At 40.0% G+C, this 25643-nt stretch overlaps 1 protein-coding gene across 1 annotated transcript; it reads left to right on the top strand.

Annotated features, from left to right (window-relative positions):
* Positions 1 to 20745: 20745 nt before the first annotated feature.
* On the top strand, positions 20746 to 24076 carry LOC137499039 (uncharacterized). The gene is made up of 2 exons (XM_068227086.1): positions 20746 to 22814; positions 23191 to 24076. Exon 1 carries the CDS (start codon positions 20786 to 20788, stop codon positions 22250 to 22252), a length of 1467 nt encoding a protein of 488 aa, XP_068083187.1. The 5' UTR covers positions 20746 to 20785; the 3' UTR covers positions 22253 to 22814; positions 23191 to 24076.
* Positions 24077 to 25643: the final 1567 nt, after the last annotated feature.

Here is a 25643-nt window from a genome sequence, read left to right as displayed (position 1 = left end):
AGGAATACGCTTTACACGCACCCGCTCGTGAGTTAAGTCCGATGGGACTTGTACAAAAAAACGGTCCGTTAATGATATCTCCCTTATTAATCCTCGTATCGAAATGATGCACATGAGAAAAAAGGTTTAGAAATTAATTTCTACCAAGGCAGGTAGATTTAAATTAACGTTGGTTGTGTATATTTTGTGGAAGTGCAAAATCACTGTTTCGGTTTCGTATAAACCCCCAGTCAGTTCAGGGATTTAGAAACAATATTTGCCCTAAAATCTATCAAGGACAGGTGTATTCTAAATATGAGTATTGGTGGAAATACATCCAGTAGTTTGTAGCACTCGCGTACATACGGCGTAATTAAGGAAGAAAATAATACAGTTAAGATAGTTGAAAGTAATAGAAAATGGATTATAACTGAGGACAGCCGGAAAACGACAAATATGTAAATGCCAAGTTAATGTATTGGAAAAACAAATGCCCCTCCATAAATTATGCTAGTGTGAGTTATGGATATAATAAAACGGTAACAGAGGAGCAATTTAGGTCCATTGATTCCTAGGTAAACAAATAATAAGAAGATGACTAATGGTGTTATTATTTAATCTATTCGAAGGCGGTTATAACATCCAACGATATTCCGCCAATATCCCGCAGATAGGCCGATTGACGCCTTTCTTGCATTCTACCCAAGGAACAACCAAGAATTTAAAAGCATAATGAGGAAAATGGCAATACGTTACTTCCCTGCTGGCATGCAGTCAGAGACGTTGCCATGGTAACCTGTAGGTTCGTTGTCGGTCTGTCGGTCACTCAATGCAGAGCATGGTACCAGCAGAAAATTGTAAATTTCTCCGTCATGTAAAGAGTAAGGTAAATTATAAACATAACGAAAGTTGTTTATAATGAAGAGACGTTTCACGTACGGTAAACGAAGTTTACAGAAAATCAATAGTATAAGAGAAAATGGAGGAAAACCATTCTGGTTTTCCAATAAACACCCCGTCTATTCAAAGATTTTAAAATGATATGCATATCGAAACCTTCCCCGGGAGGAGTATGCTCTAAATGTGAAGTTTGGTTGAGATCTATCCAGCCGTTTCGACGTGATAGTGGAAAAACCATTCTCGTTTTCCTATAAACCCCCCCGTGTATTAAAGATTTTAAAATGATATGCATATCGAAACCTTCCCCGGGATGAGTATACTCTAAATATGAAATTTGGTTGAGATCCATCCAGCCGTTTCGACGTGATGGTGGAAAAACCATTCTGGTTTTCCTATAAACCCCCCGTGTATTCAAGGATTTTAAAATGATATGCATATCGAAACCTTCCCCGGGATGAGTATACTCTAAATATGAAGTTTGGTTGAGATATATCCAGCCGTTTCGACGTGATGGTGGAAAAACCATTCTGGTTTTCCTATAAACGCCCCGTGTATTCAAAGATTTTAAAATAATATGCATATCGAAACCTTCCCCGGGATGAGTATACTCTAAATATGAAATTTGGTTGAGATCTATCCAGCCGTTTCGACGTGATGGTGGAAAAACCATTCTGGTTTTCTTATAAACCCCCCGTGTACTCAAAGGTTTTAAAATGATATGCATATCGAAACCTTCCCCGGGATGAGTATACTCTAAATATGAAATTTGGTTGAGATCTATCCAGCCGTTTCGACGTGATGGTGGAAAATCCATTTTGGTTTTCCTATAAACCCCCCGTGTATTCAAAGATTTTAAAATGATATGCATATCGAAACCTTCCCCGGGAGGAGTATACTCTAAATATGAAGATTGGTTGAGATATATCCAGCCGTTTCGACGTGATGGTGGAAAAACCATTCTGGTTTTCCTATAAACACCCCGTGTATTCAATTTTTTTAAATAATATGCATATCGAAACCTTCCCCGGGATGAGTATACTCTAAATATGAAATTTGGTTGAGATCCATCCAGCCGTTTCGACGTGATGGTGGAAAAACCATTCTGGTTTTCCTATAAACCCCCGTGTATTCAAGGATTTTAAAATGATATGCATATCGAAATCTTCCCCGGGAGGAGTATGCTCTAAATATTAAGTTTGGTTGAGATCTATCCAGCTGTTTCGACGTGATGGTAGAAAAACCATACTGGTTTTCTTATAAACCTCCGTGTAATCAAAGATTTTAAAATGATATGCATATCGAAACCTTCCCCGGGATGAGTATACTCTAAATAAAATTTTGTTGAGATCCATCCAGCCGTTTCGACGTGATGGTGGAAAAACCATTCTGGTTTTCCTATAAACCCCCCGTGTATTCAAAGATTTTAAAATGATATGCATATCAAAACATTCCCCGGGAGGAGTATACTCTACATATGAAGTTTGGTTGAGATCTATCCAGCCGTTTCGACGTGATGGTGGATAAACTATTCTGGTTTTCCTATAAACCCCCGTGTATTCAAAGATTTTAAAATAATATGCATATCGAAACCTTCCCCGGGATGAGTATACTCTAAATATGGAGTTTGGTTGAGATCTATCCAGTCGTTTCGACGTGATGGTGGAAAAACCGTTCTGATTTTCCTATAAACCCCCGTGTATTCAATGATTTTAAAATGATATGCATATCGAAACCTTCCCCGGGATGAGTATACTCTAAATATGAAATTTGGTTGAGATCTATCCAGCCGTTTCGACGTGATGGTGGAAAAACCATTCTGGTTTTCCTATAAACCCCCCGTGTATTCAAATATTTTAAAATGATATGCATATCGAAACCTTCCCCGGGAGGAGTATACTCTAAATATGAAGTTTGCTTGAAATCTATCCAGCCGTTTCGACGTGATGGTGGAAAAACCATTCTGGTTTTCTTATAACCCCCCCGTGTATTCAAAGATTTTAAAATGATATGCGTATCTAAGCCTTCCCCGGGATGAGTATACTCTAAATATGAAGTTTGGTTGAGATCTATCCAGCCGTTTCGACGTGATGGTGGAACAGACAAACAGACAAACAGAAACGAACAACTTTATTTATAAGATTATTTTTATACCACTCCCCTCGCCCCCTGCCAAAAGGGTGCTAGGGGTGTCTTACCCTCACGCGGTTTGTCTCCTGATACTAATTGATAAGTGTACCACGTTTGGTGAAATTGCTCCAGTGGTTTAGGAGGAGATGTGTCATATACACACCCACACCCACACACCCACGCACACACATACATCAATTTTTATATATAGTAAGAAGAAGAAGATAATATTTTTATATGTAGTTTTTCGATTAATTTTATATCTCACCCCCTTCGCTCCCCACTTGGATTTGCAAAAAATCCGGAGTAATACTATTCATCTCAGAGACCCTGAAATCTATGGATTCGAAACTGTTTTTAATTATTTCTATATCTCACCCCACCCCCCCACCCTTTGCTCCCAACCTAAAAGGGGGCTGGATTTTAAAAAAATTCTAGAGTATCACTTTTCAACTCAGCGACCCCGAAAACTATGAATTCGACACTATTCTCGATTATTATTGTAACTACCACCCCCCTGACCCTCTCCCTTAAGGGCGCTAGGGATGGCTTACCCCCCACAGTGATCGTCTCCCGATAGTAAGTGATTCGTGTACCAAGTTTGGTTGAAATTGCTCCAGTGGTTTAGTTGGAGATGTGTCATTTACACACACACTTCCATTTCTATATATAGTAAGATTTTTACACTCGTTCTTCACCCCCTTTCCATCCCCGCCCAAAGGAGTCCTATGAGTGCCTTACACAACAGTATATTTTTTTCCCAGATATTAAGTCTTATTTGTACCTATTTTGGTTGACAGCTATGCCCAAACGTACATGCATAATCTCACTGCTCTAGAATCCTGGAGCTGACGTTGCCATGGTTACGGCAGTTCATTTCTTTATCCGATTCCTAGAGCAGGGGTAGTGTGGTGCCAATATCTCCGTAACGGTTGGTTTTAGGGCCTTAAAACATGGTTTTCGGGCCCGTAGGGCTTACCGAGTTTTGTTCTTTGCGTCAAGAGGATTAAATTGAGCTTTGTCTCGTCCTTATACGACAAATTCGATATTTTGCCTATAATAGTATAAGAGAAAATGGAGGAAAACCGTTTTTCCTATAAAACCCCCGTCTTTTCAAAGATTTTAAAATGATATGCATATCGAAACCTTCCCCGGGGTCAGTATACTCTAAATATGAAGTTTGGTTGAGATCTATCCAGCCGTTTCGACGTGATGGTGGAACAGACAGACAGACAGACAAACAGACAAACAGAAACAATTTTATTTATATAGATGTCCATAGGAATATATTTGGAGGTAATTTGCTTCTAAGACACACTGTGCTGGAGCTGTTTCTTTCTTTTTTGTTTTTTTGTTTTGCTAGTTGCTTTACGTCGCACCGACACAGATAGGTCTTATGGCGACGATGGGACAGGGAAGGGCTAGAAATGGGAAGGAAGCGGCCGTGGCCTTAATTAGGGTACAGCCCCAGCATTTGCCTGGTGTGAAAATGGGAAACCACGGAAAACCATTTTCAGGGCTGCCGACAGTGGGGTTCGAACCTACTATCTCCCGAATACTGGATACTGGCCGCACTTAAGCGACTGCAGCTATCGAGCTCGGTGAGCTGTTTCTTAAGAAGTTCAGTTTTTGACGAATGATAGTACGTGATCGCAGTCAGGGTGTTAGTAACTCACTAAACCAATCTTCTAAAGTTCAGCACATATAGGCTACTTGACTTGCAAACTACATCTAGTGATGTAGAAGAGTACTGGAAGCATTCAAATGGCTTAGAAACGCTGAAGTGCGAAGATGTACGTAGCAAACTATCTCCTAAATCCAACTATATTTTTAGAACGTATCTTGCAACCGTTTAGCCACACTTAACTGTTACGGGCACGTTGGCAGTTGCAATGTCTGGTTTTAATTTGTTTAAAAAAACACACCAAGAAAACGTAAAGGCATAACATTTTCGTGAAAATTCAAATAAGTTTATATCTCTTAAATTAGCCAACGAATACTCATAATTTAATATCATTGATCTTCTCAGCATATCTTGAAGCTCAATTAATCCTTCTGCAACATATCCTCTCCCTTTTCTTCTTGTCATTTCCGTTTGGCACGTATGAGGGTGCTGCCGGGAAATGCTGTTGGAAGGGAATCATTAGTTAATTATGGTTTTCCCTCGGCACAGTTAAAATAGAACAGACTTTCTGTTATCCTTTTGCCAGTTGTTTAAAGTCTCGCTGATACATCGAAAGTTTTCCGCGACGCAAGAATAGGAAAGGTAGTGGCCGTGGCCATAAGGTACATTTGCCTGGTGTGAAAATGGGAAACTACGGAAAACCATCTTCAGGGCTGGCGACGGTGGGACTCGAACCCACCATCTCCCGAATACAAGTTTCACAGCTTCGCGACTCTAACCGCACGGCCATCTCTGGACTCTTTGCAGTATCTACCAGAGTGACACGATTTTTCAGAACAACGTCTGATAAAGACAAGCATGTGGTGGTGATTACTCTTTTTAAAGTACAACCAGACAATAATTCTGTATTAACACTAATCAGAAGGAAAATGGAAGAGGTTTGACACTTCGAAGAATGAAGGTATCGGCCAAAGAAAGACTAGGGCCATAAAGGGCGTGAAAATGAAGAAATCTCTAGCCTTCGTAAATCTAATATCGTCCAGGTCAGAATAGAAGAAGAGTTGACCAAGGGAGGTCGGGTAGAATAGATGTAAGTGAGGAGCCTGGGACAATAAATGTAAGCCATGTCAGAACTCAGCTAATTGCGCCGTCGTCCAAAGTTCAGAGCCCCTAGCCCTCCTTTTAGTCGCCTATTATGACAGGCAGGGAGGACGTTACAATAAGGCACACTACACATTCACTCTATTTTGCAAAGAGCCACCAATACATAATAATAATAAACAATAACCATAACTAAATGAGACATTTTAAAACCTGCTGGAAAGGTCATGAATGTTGAATGGGCTCACATAACCTAGTAATGCTTGCTTTGTTAACATCAAGGTGTTTAAAATACAATACAGTACTGTACTGTACTAGTAAAAATATATTACTACAGAAAAGATCATTTTTCAGATAATTTTTCTAATATTTTGTTGTTGTAAAGGCCAACGAACAGCTTTATGATGTTGAAATTACATCAACGCACAGATAAGCTATACTGTAACGTAAACAAGACTCGTGCCTTCATGTGGACCCGATAAAGCTGTGACATCATCTGTTAACAGAAGGCTGGAACTAACCCATCGAGTTGGCCATGACTACGTAATGTCCAGCTATGTTTCCCTTAACGTGCTGTAGTTCCGCATTATGCTATGTAGTCTAGACTAGATGACTGCACGAGGGCCAACATTTAGTCTAACTCAGGGCTGCCCAAACTTTTACATACCGGGCCAGAAATTAACTTATACATTTGGTTGCAAGCCATGTGGACAGTAGTAGCTAGGATCGACCGTGGGGGGAGGGGGGAGGGGTTATAGTTACAAAATTATAATTCTGTAGAACATAATGAAGGTGCTTGTGCGTGTGTGGTGCGCGCGTGCATTAAGTGTCATTATAAGGACACTGATACAAATGAATCATGCTGATTTTCAGATTGCAGTACACTACAAAAATCTTACATTAAAATACAGAACAAGAAAAATATGATCAAGGTCAACAGTTTTACAGCAAATGGTATGTTCAGATTACAATCTAAAATCCAGCTTTCGAGGCTACTTTGAAAATAAATTCAAGAGATGTGTTGGTTTAAAAAAAATGTCTTTGTGGATGTTCAAAAGAGCCAACGCATTGAGTCGACTTTTACTCGTTTATCGTCAGTTTCTTTTGATTTTCTTTTGTAAACATTCCATGTGGGGGGCGGGGGCTACGTCCCTAACGGACAGTAATTAAATGTCTAAATGGAAAGCGATTTTAGCTGATGCTCTTCAATTAATTTGCCAGTTTTGCAAGCCTGATGCTGTAGGTGTAACAGGTCAAAACCTCAGGGTGGGGACTGAAAATTTTCCTAAATAAATAAATAAATAAATAAAAAATGAGGTGTGTAACTGGGGTTTTAAACTTAAAAAAAAATTGAGCCAAGACTCATTATACTGTATTTCATGGCGTTCGCATACAACACACATCATGGTTCTGTTACAGAGACCATATGATTTGCCACACTACCAACATATCAGCTCGCTGATGATTTCAATGTCCTCAGTTACATTGTCGGACTCGAAATTCCAATAACCACCTACATCTATATCACTGTCACCTACTTCTCAATTTTTCTGACAGTCTTAATCCGGAATTAGGCATTTTAAACATCACACAGATGCACTATATTTATCATAAACCAGATGCACACACGTATTCGATGCCATAACGTTAACAATGGGCAAATGCTGCAGGAAGAAATTATTGACGAATGAGAAAAACACGACAGTGAATACTACGCTGGGGATTCTGGGTTAGTGACATCCAATTGCAACTGACAGATTAGAAGGATTCATTGTCCGACTCGTTCGCTGAATGGTCAGCGTACTGTCCTTCGGTTCAGAGGGTTCAGAGGGTCCCGAGTTCGATTCCCGGCTGGGTCGGGGATTTTAATCGCTTCTGACGAATTCTTCTGGCTCGGGGACTGGGTTGTTTGTGTATGTCCCAACACTCTACCACAACACACTACCAACCACCACAAAAAAACCTCAATATTAATTACATCCCTCCATACAGGGTTGGCGTCCGGAAGGTAATCCGGCCGTAGAACAGGGCCAAGTCCACATGTGCCACGCAGTTCACACCCGCGACCCCACAGGTGTGGGGAAAAAGCGGTAGAAGGAGAAGAGATTAGATGGATTCATTGTAGTGCAAAGAGAGGTAGCAACCGATTTTACATGGATGAATCAATATTCCACTGATAAAAATAACAAGTATGCAATGGTATATTTCACGCTACACTTCAATTTATTAGTAGGTTTAAAAAAAATGCTTTACGTCGCACAGACATGGCGACTCTGGGATAGGGTAGGGGTAGGAAGGAAACGACCGTGACCTTAAGGTAGAGCCCTGGCCTTTGCCTGGTGTGAAAATGGGAAACCATTGAAAACCATTTTCAGGGCTGCCGACAGTCAGTTTCGAACCCACTCTCTCCCGAATACAAGCCGGCAGCTATGTGACGCAAGGCCCGCAGCCACTTGTTCTATAGTGGTCTTACAGATTATACATGATTTCCCGAAGTTTGCAAGGGGTTCGGGATTTTTTCCTAATGGTGGATTTTGAGGTTATTGGTTTTTATTGTTAATGTATTATTATTATTATTATTATTATTATTATTATTATTATTATTATTATTATTATTATTATATAGGAATAGGCATTTATTTTTCCGGGGTATCTGTGGAACGCAGAGAGGTGAAAGAAGGTGTGGGCTTGAATGGGTCTAACTACGATATCAAAAATTAATTTAAAACTTTAAATGAAGGTTATATTTCTATTCAGATCTCAAACTTAACAACATTCTTCACTTAGTGAAGAGAAACCAATGAATCAGGTACAATGACAATTTTGATACCAGAATAGAAAACCCCAGAATAGGGAATTTAACAGTTTTAGACTTCAAGCCCCAAATTTACAACTTTACAATGTCGCCAAAGTAGCGTTTAATTAGACACAAAATTCCAGAGCACATTGCTCCAACCGATACAATTTACGGCCTTCCAAAGGCACCACTCAATAATACACTAAAATCAGAAAAGCGTTTACATGCTCTCCGAATTCAACAAAGGAGACTGGCTCCCAATTTCTTACAGCCTATACAAGGCAACTTTTCAAAAATCTTATAATCTCTGGCCTCCCTAGGCACAACCTACCACTTACAATTTAGTTAATACAGGGGTATCTAGTACCCATACTACTGGGCCTTCGTGAAAAGAAGAACAGATTAACATTACTGGCCCAAACTCAAAATGTATGGAGGCGTACACTTGCGCTACTTGGGCTCGCGGCCCGATGATACAGAGGCTAATACCAAGCTACTGAGGTGACTAGAAAGAAAGGTTAATTAATGCTTTACACAAAGAGAAACAGTTACAAAATCGTAGTCACCTCAAGATAAATTGAAGGGAAACTCGAGAGGGTAACACACTCTCTATCTCCGATTTACAGTTTAAGTCTTTATGAAATTTTACACGAGAAGAAGTAGTTTACATTCTTAGGAAACGGATGGTTACATAGTTAGAAATTAGAACCTTCCTCTCGGGTAAGTCTGCGGAGATATAAAACTGGTGGCCATTACCTGGGCTGATGTTCTGCCTGCCGAAGAATGAGGCACCCCGCCTCCTGTCTTAACACACACTCTAAGTAACACGACGATCTATAAGACAAGGTAGCTTGAGAAAGTCGCAGCTTTTATACCCGAGGGGAGGGTTCGAGAAGGATCTGGACTAAATCCGGACACACCCTCTCCTTTTTATTGGCTAACCAAAAACCTACAAGAAGCCTATAATTGGCTGAAAAATAATTAGAGAAAATTTGTGATTGGCCAGACTCAAAAGCTGGCGGGAAGAGAAGGAAGTGTTGCAAACCTTGAAGTATCAAAATAAATGAAAGTCAATTTAGTTGCGAAAACCTATGAACACAGAACTTCTTCAAATCATTAATTATTCCACCTTGCACCAGAGTGCATGACCTCAGTTTTTATAGACATGTCTATGAAAAAAAAAAGTTCAAACTTCTTGATGTACACCAAAACAAAACAAAACAAATAAATCCAGTCAGTTTAGGAAACTTTAAAATAACATATTACTCAATTATTCAGTAGTGACATGTTCTTATTAACGTCCCAACTTTATGCATTAGCTGTTTCAAGAGTTGTTCGATAGACAGCGTTGCTTTAGGCGCTTCTTTTAAATGTGCGGGGTTGAGGTGTACCTCCCGGTACAATTATTATTATTATTATTATTATTATTATTATTATTATTATTATTATTATTATTATTATTATTATTAACTTACACCTGAAACATCTAGAACGGCTTCCTGACTGATTGGTCAGCGCCAAAGTCTTCGGTTTAGAAGGTCCAAGGTTCGATTCTCGACCTGATCGGGGATTTTTATTGGGTATGGTTACTTCCTCTGAGCTGGGGACTGGTTGTTCGTGTTTGTCGCAATAATCTCCCATGCGTATCCACACAACACATCAGACTACACTACCAACCGCCATAGAAATACGCGATAGTGAATACAAAAGACCAATTACAAGCAACGTCTTCAAAAGAAAGATGTAAATGCTTAAACAAATTCTGTTTGAAATTATTGTACTTTCGTCTGTCATGAACTTAATACTATTCTGACAAGGATTATCAGAGTGAAGCCTCCGTATCTCAGGCAGCAGCGCGCCATCCTCTCAACGCTAGATTCCGTGGTTCAAATCCCGGTCACTCCATGTGAGATTTATGTTGGACAAAGCGGAAGCGGGCGCTCCGGTTTTCTCAGTCATCTTTCATCCCAGCAACACACTCCAATATCATTTCATTTCATCTGTCAGTCATTAATCACTGCCGCTGAGAAGTGCGCCAGGCTTCGGCAGCCGGCACAATTACAATATCCTCGCCGTTAGATGGGAGCTTCATTAACTCCATTCTTGACCCGGTCGAATGACTGGAAACAGGCTGTGGATTTTCATTACATTCATTAACCAACTGAAACATTTGCAGTACATTTACCGGAAAGTAACTTTTGCATGACAAGTTCTGTTTAGCCACCACATAAACTGATCTAAACAAACTTGCTGTTGTGTTGATTTTCTCCGGAATGTAATGCACAGACTTAGATCACTCAGACTCCACAGTAAAATTTTCTTTCCATTTCCACATGGGTCTAAAATAAATGAAATGAAATGAAATGAAATGAAATAAACAAATGAAATAAATGAATTTCGAAAGATTGCCAATTTTTTTATTAGTTGAGACACCGACTAAAAATATAATATCCATACATACACGCTCCATACTGCAGTATCAACAATAAGCTCACGTCTTTGAGAACACACCCAGTGCATCACTAATTGTTATGAGTGTAAGATAACTAAGGTTTTTTTGAAAACTCGATGGAAGAACACACTTCTCTTAGAACAAAAATAACCACCACCACTACTACCAGAAAAACAGAGTTTCCCACCGGAAAAATCATAATACGAAGATGAGATTGGAATTCAGAGGACAAATTGGGGCAAATATCCGTTCATAGGACGAGGAATTAAAGACTAGAATAATTTATGACGGGAGATGTTCGATAAATTTCCAACTTCTTTGAAACTATTTAGGTAAAGACTAGGTAAGCAACCGATAGGGAATCGGTCACCTAGGCAGCAGGCCTAAACGCAGGTCAGTGATAATTGGTTAATGAAGACCTCTCTCCGGTTAGGATTAGCGTCAGGAAAGGCACCCATGAAACAGGACAATCAATCAATCAATCAATCAATCAATCAATCAATCAATCAATCAATCAATACTGATCTGCATTTAGGGAAAGTAAAAGAAGAATAAGAAGAGGAAGAGGAGAAGCAACTATGACCTCATGTGGATTGAAGATAATGTGTCCATTTCTTTCTACTTAGTTACAGGAAGTAGATTCGATTATAATTCACAGGGTGATTGTAATGAATGAAGCCCCCATCTTGCAGCGAGGATAGGAATGGTGCCGGCGGCCGAAGCCTGTCACACTCCTCTGGTGCAATGATTAATGACTGACAGATGAAATGAAATGATACTGGAGAGTGTTGCTGGAATGAAAGATGACGGGGAAAAGCGGAGTACCCGGAGAAAAACCTGTCCTGCCTCCGCTTTGTCCAGCACAAAACTCACATGGAGTGACCGGGATTTGAACCACGGAACCCAGCGGTGAGAGGCCTGCACGCTGCCGCCTAAGCTATATTATTATTATTATTATTATTATTATTATTATTATTATTATTATTATTAGAACTTGTGTAGTCTCAATATTTTTAGTTTTTGCGTTTAGAAGCCTATTAGTTTACGACAGCAACTAGGGTTAATTTAAAGTTGTTAAATGTTACACTCTAAACTGGTTGTAACGTCTCCGAAGGGACGTCCAATTAACGGTTGTTATTGGTGATAGTCGCACAAACCGGCCCCTTTGTTTTTGTTGCAAAAAGTGTCATATCTGTAAGTTTTATGTTCCACACTTGCATGTTTAATTAACAGAATAAAGTTAAAACTTAAGTGAAATAAGTACTGTAGTTGCAATATAGTGTTAGTGGAGAGGAAATTTTCTTCTATTGTCTGCACAGTACGTACAGCAATAATATGCCAACAAAATGTAACATAAGTGAGGAAAGAAGAAGCAACCATGTAAATTGATCAGTAATGTCGCGCATGGTCTTGGTTAACAAATGAGTTGTTCTCTTTTATCCTTCCAAATTGTAGACATCGTTGAGTGTGATACAAACAATATTTCTTCGCGATGCTTTCGTTTGCTTCCGCATTTTGTAATCGCCATATTATGATTGACTTTTCTTCGAAATTCAACACTTGCGACATCTTCAGTTCAAGAAGTCGACAGAGGAACGCCAACACTACAGCAGAGTTCGATACAACACACTCTAAACTAAAACAGAACAAAGCCACTGGTGTGGATGCCATTCCAGCAGAACTCTTGAAAAACTGTCATGATGCTATGAAAAACCGAGCTCGATAGCTGCAGTCGCTTAAGTGCGGCCAGTATCCAGTATTCGGGAGATAGTAGGTTCGAACCCCACTGTCGGCAGCCCTGAAAATGGTTTTCCGTGTTTTCCCATTTTAACACCAGGCAAATGTACCTTAATTAAGGCCACGGCCACTTCCTTCCCAGTCCTAGCCCTTTCCTGTCCCATCGTCGCCATAAGACCTATCTGTGTCGCTGCGACGTAAAGCAACTAGCAAAAAAAAGCTATGAAAAATGGTATGTTTGAAGTGATTACTGAATGCTACGAACAAGGAACCTTACCAACTGATTAAAAGTAGAAGAATTACACTCCCCCCCCCCCACTAAAAAAAGGAAATGCATGCGATTGTTCGAATTATAGAACATTAGCGTTCCTTTCTCACGTTTTCTAAGATTTTACTTATCATTAAAGAATAATTAGCAGGAAAATAGAACAACAATTGGAAAACGATCAATATGGCTTTAGAACACAGAAAGGAACTAGAGAGGCTATATTAGTACTACGTAAAATTCTGGAAAGGATAGACGTTAAGAGGAAACGTAGCATTTATTGACTTGTAAAATGCCCTTGATAATGTTGAGTGGAAATTGCTTTTTCAAGTAATAAGAAATATGGAACTTGACTGGAAAGACAGGCACCTTATTCTGAATCTATATAAAGCTCAAACCACGGAAGTTAATATTAATGGTACTACAAGAGAAGCAAAAAATAGAAGAGGAGTGCGACAAGGCTGCCCACTGTCACCATATCTCTTTAACTTGTTTATAGAAAACGCAGTTGGAGAAATTAAAGAGCACACTAAAGGGGTGAATTTTAATGGCATTCAAGTGCACAGTATCCGCTTTGCGGATGACATTGCTCCCTTAGCTAATTCTGAAAAAAGGATATGTGTAAGATGCTAAGGACATTCAACAAATCCTTAGAAAAATTTAAACTAAAAATGAATATAAACAAAATAAAATTCATGATAGTAGACGAAAAGAAGCCTACAGGCAGAAAACAATGAAAAATAACGCACCAATAGAACAAGTCACAGAATTTCCCTATTTGAGTAGTGTATCTACCTCTGATAACAGATCCCTTTCAGAAATCAAGCAAAGAATAGTGGTAGCAAAACAAGCCTTATAAAATAAGAAAACTTATTGCTAAACAACCATCTCAGTTTGGAGACCAGAAAATCATTTCTCAAGATCTTCGTTTGGAATGTGCTACTGTATGGGTGCAAAACTAGGACATTCGAGAAACAGGAAGAAACAAAACTTGAGGCTGCTGACTAAGAAAAAGAATTACGAAAACAAGTTGGACAGATAAAACACAAATGACCGTTTTAAAGAATGTAAAGGAGGATCGAAGGAAAACAAAGTTCTTTGGACACGTACTGAGACATGACTCTTCTCCAAACCATCACTGAAAGTAAAGTACTGGGTGTCTACCCAGGGGACGACCAAGAACTCCGTCGGTGAACTGGCATGTGGTTCATATAGCAACATGAAGAGGCTAGCAGAAGATCGTCAGATGTGGCTACAGCGACAAGGCATTGCCTTTAGTAGATGATGATGATGATGATGATGATGATGATGATGATGATGATGATGATGATATCTTCACAGCGATGCTTCCCTTAACTAATTTACAGATAGTGTTACACTGCTTTGAAATTTACAATCTACCGAAAACAAGAGTTTGAAAATAAGTTTTTCATTGTTTTTAGCACTCTTCAAACTTGTAACAAATAAAAATCAACATTGGACGTTACAGTCGATAGATTTATCTGAGAATGTGATAAAAATGCGCCTTTTTATACAATATGTCGTAATAAGCGATTTTTTAAATACCGGAACTCTTCTGCGCCACTTGTGAAGCGCATCTTCAGCACATTGACATCTGTATGGTACTACTAAGCTCAGATGACGAATGCATCCATGCTATAAGAAATCTGAAAGAAGAAATAACTCTCTCACTACAATCCCTCAATGTCCCTCCATCTAACGATTTGCTACATCCTCGCTTAGAAATAACTGACGCCAGAAAAGTGAGAAGTGTTCAGAGAGGAAAGGCATTCAGTGAGTGGTGTAACTTGCAGTAGAAAGGAAGAGGTGTATGTTTACACAATGAATATACCCCTCCCAATCCCTGGCTTCGAGACCATCAAGGCTTGTCATGTAGTGAATGGCGTGAGGCAATTAAGATGACAGCAAACATTTCAGCAATTAGATCGATACCAGGAAAATCTCAAAACGATTCCGTTTGTAGGCACTGCCTCAAGGAGATTGAAACTCTTGCGCATGTTCTGGGATACGCATCATCATAACATCCGCTCGTTAATTGCAACAACGCTGAAAGATTTCCAGGTACTTGAAGAGGTTCATGGCTTAGCGGACAACGGAAGCCACAGAAGAATCGACATCATTACATTCAAGAATAAGAAGATGGGTTACATCATCGATCCCACTATTCGCTTTGAAAGCCGTAGTCGCAGCCCTCGGATGTCAACCTCGAGAAAAGGAATATTTACCTACCAACAATTCCTTACTAAGAGCCTCCGTGGCTCAGACGGCAGCGCGTCGGCCTCTCGCCGCTGGATATCGTGGTTCAAATCCTGGTCACTCCATGTGAGATTTTTGCTGGACAAAGCGGAGGCGGGACAGGTTTTTCTGCGGGTACTCCGGTTTTCCCTGTCATCTTTCATTCCAGAAACATTCTCATTTCATATCATCTATCAGTCGTTTATAAATCACTTTGGCAGTGGCGACCCCATCGTACTAATAGCCTATATCTGCTTCATTCATTTCATCCCTGACCTGGTCAATGACTGGAAAACAGGCTGTAGGTTTTCACTTCCTTACTACCGGGAGAAATACCAGCTATAGGAAGTCGACCTGGTGGGTCTGATGTTTGGAGCGAGGGGAACAATTCCTGTTTTTGACGCCAATTTTTGGAAAGATTTATGTCTGTCAGTTACAACGTTAGCCTTAAGGGGTTCATTGATAATTCTAAAAAATCATTGTTACAATTATATTACCATACCTTCTAAAAATGAATGTAAAAGTATACCTTGTTGCAAGGCAGCCTCTGCACGAGAGGAAATATTATTTTCATAAAATAAAAATAGGATTTAGACGGGACGACTACATCTCGCCGTTATATCCACTACGTCGTTAAAAGCGATGTCGCAATAAACGGTTTCGATAGTATGTATATTAATGATGATGATAACGATGCTTGTTGTTTAAAGGGGCCTAACATCTAGGTCATCGGCCCCAAATGGTACGAAATGAGACGAAATGTAAGGACAGTTAAAAAGCCATAATCCTCCACTGACCAGAATTCAGAACGTGAGGACGATGGATGGATGGGATTGGATTGGATTGGATTGGATTGGATTGGATGGATGTGAATTTAAAACAATCAGTGGATCAGACGCGCACAGTTCCACATTCACAGAAACTAGCGGTAAACAATTGTATTACTGACCAAGGGACTGCTTCTAAAGCACAATATTGAATCAATGATGCTTGTAGTCTAAAGGGGTCCAAAATCCAGCTCATCGGCCCCTCATAATGGTACTTATTGCTAGGAAAGTAGAACCATGGTATTTGTCATGGTGCAGTACTAATCAAAAGTAGCGTAGTCTCGCGGTATTCCACACATGATGGTCCTACTCACAGGTAATGAAATTGGCACATGTAACACAAACCTATGGTGTTTCGCACATTGTGTCGCTATTTACAGGCAACGCAAACCTATACAGGCAACGCAAACCGATGGTGTTCCTCACGTAAGTGGTCTAACCACAGGGACTCGCACTATCCCGTGGTGTTCCTCACATAGTGGGTACTAATCATAGGCAAAGGCAGAACCATGGTGTCGCTCACCCATGGTGGCGCTCCTATAGTGGCACGAATCACAGGTACTGTAAAATGCATCCTGAGCACACGCTGTCGCTACTAATCACAAACCTATTGTGTACCTAATATAGTGGTACTACGCGCAAGTAAAAGCGACCCATGGTGTTCCTGCGTGATGGTACTAATTACAAGTAGTATCATGGTTCTAATTGGATCATCCCTTGATCGTCCCTTTTAGTCGCCTGTTACGACAGGCAGGAGATACCGTGGGTGTATTCTTCGCCTGCGTCCCCCACCCACAGGGGGTTGAGTGTTTGGTCCGCGGGAGGTATTTTACTTCCCTCAAGTCCGCCAGCAAGCCAGTTAGGAACCCCTATCCGCCACCTGGGACGCGCCACGTGGAGTATCACCTCTTCGCGGAGTATGTAGTGTATATTAATAAGGGGTTTGCTCACTCTTGAACTTTCGGAAAGGTTCTGCAAGTTGAAAAGAATTGGGAAGCATTGGATTACGGCAATACCTGCCAGGCACTTCGTGAACATTTCTTGTTTAGAAACGTGTTGTAATATCGTTTATACGTCTTGAGTGTGTTCACGTAATGTCTCACCTTGAGACGGCAGGAAGAGACTTACTGCGACCTCTCCTTCGCGCACCAGTGGCCACGAGTCGTACCTTTCTCTTGGAGGAGCTGCTAACGCTTTGTGCCTTGTCACTTGTTTTCGGTTCACTGCGACCTTCAGTTAGTTTATTTTTCGCTTCCGGCACGCAAATGGAATTGGTCAGCGCTCACTTTAGTGAACCTCTTACCCGTTACGTTCCTCTGGTTTCTGAAATCTGTTCACTTTCAATCTGGCTGCATTGCTATTGTTAATCAGTTTCCCTTTTCTTTTTGCGAGGTGTGCATTGTTTCCAAGCGTCTCGGAGTGAAGTAACATTTTGAAACCCTGCCCGTAAGAAAGTAGTAGCCTATTCCGCGACTGATATACGGCGTAAGGAGAGATATGACTGAAATGAACTGATTTTGAACCAAAAACTCGTTTTTCTTTTATTCGTATAAAAATAGCCCAATCTTTCCTCTGTTAGAAAATCACATTATTTTAGTCATTGCCGAATAAGTTAGGGTCGCGCAGTTGCGAGCTTGCATTTGGGAGATAGTGGGTTCGAATCCCACTGTCGGCAACCCTGAAGATGGTTTTCCGCGGTTTCCCCACTTTCACACTAGGTAAATTCTGGGGCTGTACCTTCAGGCCACGGCCGCTTACTTCCCACTCCTAAGCCTTTCCTATCCCATCGTTGTCATAATACCTGTGTCTGTCCGACGTAAAGCAAATTAAAAAAATAACAACTTTAGTCATTCCGGCATTTTTAAAGCCCTTAGTGGCCATTAAATGTCAGAGCGAATAGTATTAATCAGAACACATGCTCCTTTTCGTATGTAAAACAAAGAATGCTCGACGTGTAGTTGCTCCGGGACAAAAGAGGTCATGATCAGGAGAAAATACTAGAAGACATGTAAAGCGGCAGAACATAGTGGTGGTGATTATTGTTTTAAGAGAAAGTAGGGGAGAATGGGGCATAACCAGGTATCCCAGTAGATCTGGCTCAGTTATTGCTGCTACCTGGTTGCTAACGGCCGAACAAAACTACAAAGACCAAGGTGAAGCTGCGGGGAGTTCGCCATTTTACTGTGGAGATTTGTTCAGCCGGGAAAAATGTTTTTGTATATTTGTGATTCCTTGTTTCAACTTTCTATTAAGCTGGATCGATTAGTACCGAAGTACTACAGCAATAACAGTAAAGCTAAGTACATTGCATGTAGCTTATTTGTTTAGGCTTACGATATGATTATATTTTAGTGTTTGTTTGTTTGTATGTTTGTTTGTTTGTATAACTCCTGTCCCATTTCTCTACAGGGTCGGGTATGAGGTGAGGTGAGAAGAGATGATCTGTCGTGGCGGGTTTTTATGACCGGATGCCCTTCCTAACGTCAACCTCTTCAGAGGAGATAATGAGATGAAATGAATGACGTGATATATGACACTAGGAAATAAGAAGGTGAACCCAGTGCCGGCACGTAGCCTACTCCTGTCGAATAGCACCAAGGGGTCTGCTCAAGGCTTAACGTCCCCATCCGACGGACGAATCACCATTAACAGTGTCATATGCCCCCACTCCATATGAGCACTGCGGAGAGGTTTGGAATTTAATCCAAGCTTTTGGCACGCAATCTAGTGATTAGAAATTGTATACCACCACCTCCCCCACCCTGCCGGCCAACATTCTGATGGTGAACATTTTTTCGACCAACGACACTTGAACCGGCTAACCTCAGCCTTCAATACCTTAACGATCATGGCCACCAGGCGGGCATATGATTATATTTTTGATTGTTTAATTTTGTTTCCTTACAACTACCAGTGTGGTGAAACCGGATATACCACGTGGGGCAGGACCGGGTGGTTCCCGGTTTTACCACACCTATTCAGCACTGCCGTGTCCTTCCACTAGTTCCGATTCCCATGAGTTCCGAATGCTTCCGCGAATTGGCTATCTGCCAATTACACTACTTGAGCGAGTCCCGTCAGTTCCGAACACTACCTGAGCGAGTTTCATCTTAGTTTTCTACAGCAAAATTGTATTAATTTGTTTATTACTGAAACAGATAAGGTCCATTGTTAGCGCCAGCCGGGAGTGCGAGCCCTCTTTAATGAATTGGCTCTTCTAACAGAGGGGGGCTAACGCCATGGACCGGTAGCTCCCATAAGCAGCTTTCCCCTTGTCAGCATCTGTATCAGCATGTGGCTTCGTCAAAATAATCAGTTTTGAGTTATATTTACGAAGTTCTTAAAATAGTATCAGCATGTCGCTTCATCTATGAACTGTTTTTTTTTTAAATCTTATTTACAAGTCACTTCGTAATCAGCACGCAACTTCGTCAAATTGATCTTTTAACTGAATTTTTATCTTATTTACAAGTCATTTAGTAATCAGCACGTAGCTTCGTCAAATTGATCTTTTAACTGAAGTACCGTATTATTCTCTTTATACTCTAATCAATATGTACAGCAAACGAAACATTTCTTAAAAATACTGTTAAATCACCGGTCTCTTCAAACTGTTGAGTTGCTCTTTGGATTCTGTCATCCATTGCAACATATTTTCTTTTCCATTTTGTGGCTTGCAAATTCAACTCTGCCCGATAATTTCCTCGTCTGAAATTTGACTCCTTCAAACACAACACCAAATCTCTTACACGGGGATGTGGTTTTCCGCATTTCAAATTCAGCTTATGGTTCCAACCCTGTACAGAATCATTCGTTCTATGCCTATTCCCATGGCAATTCTACATTTCAATCGGAATATGCACGTTTTTAAGCCATTGCTCAACAAAGTAATAAAAAACTCGATTAACTTTTCATTGTCCGGGAGCGTGCTATGAATGTGTCGCCAACCGTCTTCTACTTTTTCTGGTTTGAGGAATACAAGTGCAGCACACTGCCTGATGGTGTTTCTGATTTCCTGGCTAGTTTTATACATACCCGAAAGCCCAATTTCTTGCACTTTTCTCCAAATACTTTGGCTTAAGTGGAAAAAACAACCTTGCACTTGGACTCTTGGAAATAATTCTTCTATCGCTTTGATAGCTCCAACCTCCAAATCCATGTTTACTATTTCAGGTGACCATTCAGGTATTGCATTAAGGATGTTTTGAAGAGGCGAACATAAGTGGCAGTTTGGAAGTTTGGAAGCAGTGCGAAAACAGCAGGCGTTACATTTATCTCCTCTTCGTTGCTTCCCAAATCTACATGAATGGTGTACACTTTGCTACTGACACTCTTAAATGCCCCGTTCGTTAAGAAGTGTTTTTGTTTTGTTTTAATATTTCTTTGCCTCTAGGGCTCGCAAATATCAATAATCTGTCGCCTTCACAGACGTCAGCCAATAATAAGTTTGTGCCATCGGGCATAGCCCACATAGAGTTTCTTCAGCTAAATTTACTTCATCTCGATGCATTGGTTCTTTCTGCACTCCTTGTGCTTTACTCCTCTGTCTGTACAAGGAACTCTTTAAACTTAGGAACTGAGGCATTCGAGTCACTAACTCGTATCCTCAGTCTTGCCTAAGCCACGGACGAGTGAGGTCGCGTTGAGCGGAGGGTCCCGGGAGTGGGAGGTGTGGGTGAAAGTGCCTAGAGCTGGAAGGCTGTGGAGAAGTGTGCCGACAATGATTAGTATAGAGCAGTACAGGGCGACGGTAGGAAGATGGCAGGGAAGAATGAAGAAAGAAGAAATGAAATTAGGAAGGTGTTATAGGGATTTGGAGAGAAAAGGTGAATTACTGCTATCAGCGGCGGTGATTATAATTTTGCTATGTATTGGGGGGGTCGAATTGAACCCAGGCCCGACCCCTAGTAGGAATGAAGAAAGGGAGAATATGGACGCATTCAAAAGAGCCGTAAAAGAGGTGGTGGAAGAAGTTGGCCCTTTTGAGCAAATTAAAAATATGATTAAGGAACAAACCAGGAAATTTGAAAAAATGGAGGTATGGTTAAGAGAAAAAACGGAAGACATAACAGCACAAGTGAGACATAACACCGGAGAAGTGGCAGCATTAAGGGAAAAAATAGGACGAATAGAAAAGGAGAACTTGAAGCTGAAAATAGAAGTGGAAGCCAATACTTTATATCGAAGAAAGAAGTGCTTATTTATCTATGGTGTGCCGGAAGAGTTGAGAGAAGACAAAGTACTGACAACTTACAAAGTTGTGGACTTAATACAGGGGAAGTTGAAACATAATTTTAGTGAAGTAGATATAGATGATGTGCAGAGGGTGGGAAAAATTAGGGGCAAAAGGCCTATCAAACTAGAACTGTTTTCTACGTTGATGGCTGATGCTGTGGTAAGAAGTGCGAGTAATATGCAGAGAGAGAAAATATGGATCAAGAGAGACGTTGGATGGGAGACGATTAGGAACGAGAAAATACTTAGAAAACACAAGATGCGTGCAATTAATCAAGGTTTGAGAGCGACTATTAAAGGGCAAGAGCTAGTGGTAGCAGGCAGAAATTGGAAGAAAATCTGGACTGTAAATGGACTGATTGACTTAGACAGGAGGATAAAAGAAGACGAAGAAAAAGTGAGTAGTGCAACGAAAGGTAGGGAAGTGAGGAGTGATATCAGTATTAGTATGGACTTAGAGATGAAGTCAAAGCGGGCTGAAGAAGAAGGGAGCAGTGCAGCGAGCAGTAGAGAGGATAGACAAAATACAAGAAGTAACAGTGTAAGTGTAATTATAGGAAGTAGTACGGAAAAGTGTCAAGAGAGACAGGGCGAGGTGCTAAGTGGAAGTATGAACAAAGGTAAGGAAAGAGCAGTGGACGGACAAGGCAGGAGAGAGGCTGAAGAACAAAGGGGTAGTGAAGTGGGCGGTGAGAGTGAGCAGCAAGAAACTGGGAGAGTAGAGTGTAGTGTTGCAGTGAGCAAGAAAGGACAGAGGAAGGTGGACAAGAAAGGGCACGAGGAGACAGATCGACAGGAAGGTAAAAAAATTATGAGTAAAGTCAGAAGTAGGAGCTTAAAAGACATATGGGGAAAAGTACGTAAAGGGATGGAAGATACAGAGGACATGGAACGGTATATGGAGATAAGGGATGAGAGGTCGATAACTACTAGAAGTAAGAATAGATTTTAAGTGTGGAAAGGGATAAGACTGGAGAAGTGGTGTTTTTTGTTTGAATAATTGTCTTGAGGTGTTTTATTAGGTGGAGTTGAAGTTGTAATTGATTATCATTTTGTATTGTATTGGTGACTGGTATAAATGCGGAGTGATGGCAGACGAGTGTGTGTTAGGGCTGGAAGCTTAGTATTTATGATTAGGTGATGTATGGTTTGCTATTATGTGTATTGAGATGGTTTATTTGCGGATGATTGCGTGGGAGTTGGGAGGTGGTTTTATTGTATTGGTGTTTGGCATGACTATTTAATTTTTGGAGCTGGAGAGAGGTGAGTTTATTATCATTTTGTAAATTTAGGTTTGTTTGTAATATAGCGAGTAAGTAAGTTATTAAATGTTGTGAGGACGAGTGTGTGCTAGGGCTGAAATGTGGTGTTGGAAGTAGAGGTGGTAAATGTTGAAATGTGGTGTTGGAAAGGTATGGAGAAGTGGTGGAGTACTCATGAGTAAGTTGTATTGAATGTGATGATGGTATACGAGTGGGTGGTATTTGTAGATGTTGAAATGTGGTGTTGGAAAAGTATGAAGTTGTAGTAATGTAATTTGGCTATTTGTAAATTTTGGTTTGGTGGAAGATGGAGTTTTCGGTAGGTAATTATGATGGGTAATAGGAGGAGTATGAGTGTATGGTAAATTGAATAAGTTATGATATGTGATATGGTTTATTTGCGGATGATTGCGTGGGAGTTGGGAGGTGGTTTTATTGTATTGGTGTTTGGCATGACTATTTAATTTTTGGAGCTGGAGAGAGGTGAGTTTATTATCATTTTGTAAATTTAGGTTTGTTTGTAATATAGCGAGTAAGTTATTAAATGTTGTGAGGACGAGTGTGTGCTAGGGCTGAAATGTGGTGTTGGAAGTAGAGGTGGTAAATGTTGAAATGTGGTGTTGGAAAGGTATGGAGAAGTGGTGGAGTACTCATGAGTAAGTTGTATTGAATGTGATGATGGTATACGAGTGGGTGGTATTTGTAGATGTTGAAATGTGGTGTTGGAAAAGTATGAAGTTGTAGTAATGTAATTTGGCTATTTGTAAATTTTGGTTTGGTGGAAGATGGAGTTTTCGGTAGGTAATTATGATGGGTAATAGGAGGAGTATGAGTGTATGGTAAATTGAATAAGTTATGATATGTGATATGTCTGTTAAATAGATTGTGTGAGTGTAATTGTCGGAGAAGTAGAAGTGGTATATATAGAAATGAGGTGTTGGAAATGTGGTTATGAGGTGATGTATGGTTTGGTATTGAGATGGTTTATTTACGGCTGAATTCGTAGGAGTTGGGAGGTGGTATTGTGTCTGGTATGAGTATTGAATTTTTAGAGTTGGAGAGAGATGATTTATTATCATTTTGTAAATTTTGGTTTGTTTGTGCAGAAGGGACGAAGAAATATGTTGTTGGAGAGGTGTTGGTATATGATTGCCGAAATTTTCAATGTTATTATGGAGTGTTATGACGGAATGAAATGAAATGAAGCAATATTACCGAGGTTTTGTGAAAGTTGTGGTATGGTGGATTGGAATGTAATGACGGAATATTGTTGTTATTTTGGCTGGTTTGGTATGTATTTGTGTAATGTTGCTGTGGTAGTTTATTTTGGAGTAGGTCAGGGAACAATAAAGCTGATGAAAATGCTGAAGGTAAACATAGGCATGGTTGGCCTGAGCACAAAGCAGAGTAGGTCAAACAGAAAAACAATGGCGGTGTGGGAATGTGCTGAGTAAGAAAGGACAGTTGGTGGAAGGTGTAGTCTTGCCCCGGGATCACATATGAGATATATTGCAAGTAAGGCAAACGGTTCGAGGGAATCTACCGTTGGCCAGTTGATTATTAATATTATTATTCCTTTATTATTATTGTTTTATTATATTATTATTATTATTATTATTATTATTATTATTATATTATTTGTTTATTTATTCAGCTATTTATTTAGTTGTAGGGTGGCTTAGGTAAGACTCTATTGTGAACATGTATTGGGGCTAAACGCCTGTGTTGTTCATCAATAAATATGTAGATACAATCTTAAATATGTAGATACTAACTCGTATCCTGTCTGATGCAAGTGTCCGATTTCTTCGTCGTATATCTGAAAAAAATACATGGCGTTAGAATGGTTCACTTTACCGCTTGTAATTCATTATTACAATATTGTTAAATTACAATAATTATTAAAGAATTAAGCATATCTCAAGAATCATATTAGATCCCTAAGCATGATTATATATTATTCCTAAGCATATTATATAAAGATAAATATTATATTATTTAATCATTCATGTTTTAATCTTAGTCTTATATTTAATATAATAATTTAAAGTGGCTCAAAAGTCCAACAACCCTGTGTTCATTTTCTGTATTCGATTAATAAAATAGCTTGTAAAAAATAAATAAAGAGAAGCAATAAGAAAGTATTATGAATCATTCTTACCTGTGAGATTGAAGTGTTATTCTCCTCGCGAGCTCTTTTGCTGTCCATGGAAGCTGCTTTGAACACTTCATCGCTGGCCATATCAGGAACAACATCAGGTCCACTTCTTTAATCATTTCCCGATTTTTTAAAATCACTTTTTCGGCACATGGTTTTGCAGCACAAATCCACACTTCCCTTGATTTGTTATCGCGTTTCTTATGAAAACGGTAACCATTAAATATCAAAATTTGGTTTCCTTTAATGCTAGTTTTGAACTCCATGTTTATCTGCTCCACTCAAAGACACAAACACAAATTACTTAAAAATAGCCCTTAGGTACCTGGTGGTAAGGCCATTAACTCTTATTAGCCGGTCAATCCTCAGAACTGACAACTGGGTTTTCCAGAGACATTCGGAACTAGTGGGACTCATTAGCTTATTTACTCAGGCGTGAATACGCGGTAGGAACTCATGGGACGTTTTTCCTAACCAGTTTGTTTTCGGAACTCACGGGAATGGAACTCGTGGGACGGAACCAGCACTGCACACTAATAGCTATATACATACAGTGACTCACATAATTATTCGGACACATTGATATTATAGCCTTTGCTACACACTGGCCCTATATTTCAGAGAATATATTGTACACGCAAACTGGTGGAATGAAGGTCTATTTGCTGATGAGAGTAAATTTAACACATTTCAGTCTGACGAGAAGATAACAGTTTTGCGGCGTCCTAATACTGAGCTTCAAGAGAAAAATCTGAAATCAACCGTAAAGGATGGCGGTGGAGATGTAATACTGTGGGGGTGCATATCAACGAATGGAGTTGGTGAATTGATTTTTATGGAGGTTAAAGTGGACTACTTTCAGTACCTTAGAATACTGAGGGACAATATGAAAAAAAGTGCCGAAAATATGGGGGTTGGTAAAC

Source organism: Anabrus simplex, chromosome 3 (genome assembly GCF_040414725.1).
Source record: "Anabrus simplex isolate iqAnaSimp1 chromosome 3, ASM4041472v1, whole genome shotgun sequence".
NCBI lineage: Eukaryota > Metazoa > Arthropoda > Insecta > Orthoptera > Tettigoniidae > Anabrus > Anabrus simplex.
Note: the sequence above shows the minus strand (reverse complement) of the source record. Positions and strands in the feature narration are given on the sequence as shown.